We start from the raw sequence: 3,971 nt of genomic DNA, 5'->3' as shown, positions 1-3,971 counted from the left end.
TTCCCAAATTCCAAAAATGACAATCCCAAATTCCCATGCAGACTTATTCACAGCCCAAATACACTGCTATTTTATCTCTTCCCTTTGAGAAGCCCATGTTGGAATCTGAGAGGAGTAAGAGATAAAAGAAATTATAAATGAGCTGGGCATAGAGCCAATAAATAACTTTGTATGAATGAAATTGGAGATAGACTAAAATATGGTAATCATGTAAGAATGAGGCTGAACTCTTGAGTGTGACCATTTTTATACATAAGCTGGTATATCTGTTTAACTATTTTTCAACCAAATACTCCTTCCTCCCCTTCTACCCATATTAGTAATGGATTTCTGCCTGGAAATTTGACTGGCTATTAAGTTGCTTTATTTTGCCCTTTAGGAGGATCAAAACACTGGCATGACCATTTTTTAATTCTATTTTATTTGGTCATGTAGACATGGCCCATGTCCTCAGAAAGAGCACAGGTATCTACATCCATATCCAAAGTGATTTCAGGGATTGCATTTGAAAAATTTTATTCTGCATTGACCATGTGGATAATTAGGAATTGTAAAGATTTTTCCAAAGTGATGTATTTCAATAGTAACCGCTAGGATACATCAGACCTGAAAGCTTTGATTTTAAGATTGTCTGGAATAGGTCAGCTTCTTGCCAGAAATTGTTAAAGCATACTCTCTATCCTTTCTGACTCTTTTAATTTCTCCCACATCTGCAGAGAGCAGATTTAGAGAGAGAGGTTTTAAAGAGAGCCACAGGTGGAAAAAGACACTTGGGGGGTACCTGGAGGAAGGATAATGTCTAGCCTGCCGTATTTACTCCCCCATATGGAGCTCATAGTTCTTGTCTATGATCTCACAGATACAGGAGTTTCCTTGATGGCCATATCACTCCTAATAGTGTGACTTTTGTAGAACTCTAGCCACCCCCAGTTGAATTTCTTTTTTTCTAGGAATATTGTTTGACAAAAAGGCCTATGTAAGAAAACAAGCAAGCAAACGAAAAACCACAAGTGACTGAAAGAGGAGATCTGGATGATTCTTACCAGCTTTCTCAGAAATGTTTTGTGTATCCCAAATCAGTCACAAAGGGGAAATTGCAGAATAGTGGCATGATTTCTGTCCACTATTATTCAAACAGGAGACAGAAATCATTTTCATGTTAACTGAAATTTTTCATTTGGGTGGCATGACCTTGGCCCCAGCCCATGCAAAAACCCTAGGATTTTATTTTTGAAAAGTTAACCGTTTGCCCCCTCAGATGTGTGCTATTTCTCTGTCTTTTCCGTTGGAATAGCTCCTCATTTCATATATGTCCTATCATGCTCTTGCACTCTTCTGGATCCTTTTTGAGGATCTAGAAACCTTCTTGGTATTCTAACTGCACGATGCCCTTTATCTTAGTTTTCATAGTAGCTCTGCACTGAATCGTGGGTTTCTTTAGTCCAGTTTGGGCTCACACATTGATCAGTCAGTCAGGTTCTGCTTCTTGGGCTCTATGAATGATTTGGTCCATTACTTCTCTTTCATTTGAAAATAAGCTTGCCCAGGAGTGAAGACCTAAAAGTCCTTAAGTTCACAGGCATCATTTTCTCTTTCTCTCAGAGCTAAGACTGACACATTGTGGCTCAGGGGAGACTGAGACAATACCAAGTTCAGGTCCGAAATAATAGCCCTTGTTACGTCAAGAAATTTAGAGCCTGATAATTTGGGAAGGGGGTAAAATTCCAATCAGAATACTCCATTCTGTGCTTTGAGGGGTACACACTTTTAAGGGAAGACCCCAGTTCCTTCCTCTTCCATGTACTGATCTACCTTGGGGTGAGAAGCATGTGCGTGTGACACTTTTGCCTATGATGGAATGGGTTGGCATTAGTGAGGTTATCAATGGTCCATTTAAAAGAAAGCTTCTCTTGTTTGCTGCATGGTGGACAGTTCAAAGGTTTGCTTGAGAACTGACTTCAAGGCGAAGTGGCAGAATCATAGGAAGGGACAATCTTGCCTTCAGTCCCACCCTCTGTGCCACCTTCGGTTCCAGGCAGGTCTGGATGGCTGTCTTCTTTTGCAGGATTTTCTTTGCAGAAGAATTTCTTCAGCATATCCTCGATTTCCTTCTTGATGGTTTTGTGCATGTAGCCGTAGATGTAGGGGTGGATGCAACACTGCAGGAAGAAAAGCCAGATTATTATGGTGATCACCCACTGGGGTGCCTTGGTTTGGACATCCACCCATACGGCCAGGACCGCTAGAAAGCAGTAAGGCCCCAGGGACAGCACATAGGAGAAAATGATGAGAAAGATCACTTTGGCAGCTTTGCACTGGTAGCACCGGGGTAGAAGAGGGTCGCTATTGCTGTTCCGACGACTGGGTGGGAGGCTCTCTGGGATGTTCACTGCCTCAATGTCATCCTCACTGAAATTGATGTCATCTTCACCGAACTCCATGTCACACTCACCAAACTCCAGTTCAACTTCACCCAAGTCAATGTTGCACTGGCTGACCTCTATGCAGCTATTCTCCATCTTCATGCTGCTCCCCTCAACTTTGATGCCACATTCCTTCCCTTTCATACTGCCTGCTTTCGCCTCCAAGCTGCCTTTGCTGGTTATCATGCTCTCTCTGCCCTCTTCAATGCCCCTGGACTCAGTGGTCTGTATGTTATCTCCTTCGGCTTCCATGCTGCCCTCTTTGTTCTCCGCCATGCTCTCCTTGGTCTTGGCTTCACCCTGGAACTCACTTTCATGCTGGAACTCGTCCTTCTTCTTCACTCTTTCGTTCTCCTTCACACAGGTCTTGTGGCGCACTTCCAAGCTGTGGCTCCTGACGTTGTATAGCAGAGCATGCTGCCGCCGGGCTGCACTGAACACCACAGAGTAGCAGGCAATCATGACAATCAGTGGAATTACGATGAAAGACACTACGCTGAGGACCGTGTAGCTGGGGCTGGCTCCCCAGAGCATGGAACATAGGGCATTGCGCTCATCAAAGACAGCCTGGCCCCAGCCATAGAGTGGGGGTGTGCTCTGCAGAATGGCCACGATCCAGGTGCCATAGAGGAGCATGTAGCCCCGGCGCTGGGTCATCTTGGCCGAGTAGGAGAGAGGGTGGATGATGGACAGATAGCGATCCACCGACACCACCACGATGGTGTTGACACTGGCGAAGGCGAACAGGTGGGTGAGGCTAACCAGGGCCGTGCAGAAGTGGCTGTTGAGGGGCCAGAAGAGAGGCACTGAGGTAGCCACCACCCAGGGGGCCACGAGCGAAATCTGCAGCAGGTCGGTGACGAGGAGGTTAAAGATAAAGCGGTTGGCTACTTGCAGCAGCTGCGGCTTGCGCTGTAACACTAGCGCCAGCACCACGTTGCCGATGAACGAGACGGTGAGGAAGATCAGCAACACGCTGGAGCGGATAATGCCATGTGCCAGGCTGATAGGCATTTTGGAGAGGGGCACACACGTGTGGCTGTGGTTGCTCTCGCGTGTGCTATTGGTGCAGGCGGGTGTCATGTCCCTGGCAGGCAGGCGGGGGCCACTAGACAGACTCCGCGTAGTCACCAGCCGGTGGCGAAGGAGTTGCACCGACCGCACTCAGTGCCTACGGTGGGGGCGAAAGAAACACGCAGGCCTGGTTAGTTACTCTGGGACCGGCCGCCTCCAAGCTGGACAGCGACGCCGCAGGACCCCCTCCCCCATTCCCTTCGAGGTTCCGGACCAGTCGGGGCAGTTTCTCTGGCTCCGTTTCTAGCTCTCCTTGTCTCTCTTGGAGTCTTGATTCTCCCTAGTCTCTGTCTCTCCCGCCACGCGTGCGTGCTCCCCCACCCCCAACTTCCCGCTGCGTCTGCCACACCAACTCCAGGTCTCCGAAGTTTAGGGTTCTCCCGCTAGCGCATGCGCGCGCTCTCTCCCTAGCTCCGTTTGTCGCTTTCTGTCTCTATCACCCGGGGTCTCTCGCTAAGTCACTTCCTCTGAATG

At 47.8% G+C, this 3,971-nt stretch overlaps 1 protein-coding gene across 1 annotated transcript; it reads right to left on the bottom strand.

Moving 5' to 3' along the window:
• Positions 1-1,958: 1,958 nt before the first annotated feature.
• Positions 1,959-3,506, bottom strand: GPR101 (G protein-coupled receptor 101). Its single transcript, XM_077144982.1, has one exon. It carries the CDS (start codon positions 3,504-3,506, stop codon positions 1,959-1,961), a length of 1,548 nt encoding a protein of 515 aa, XP_077001097.1.
• Between the last annotated feature and the right edge of the window lie 465 nt (positions 3,507-3,971).

Source organism: Tamandua tetradactyla, chromosome X (assembly GCF_023851605.1).
Source record: "Tamandua tetradactyla isolate mTamTet1 chromosome X, mTamTet1.pri, whole genome shotgun sequence".
Classification (NCBI taxonomy): Eukaryota; Metazoa; Chordata; class Mammalia; order Pilosa; family Myrmecophagidae; genus Tamandua; species Tamandua tetradactyla.
This window is presented reverse-complemented; position numbering and strand designations above follow the sequence as displayed.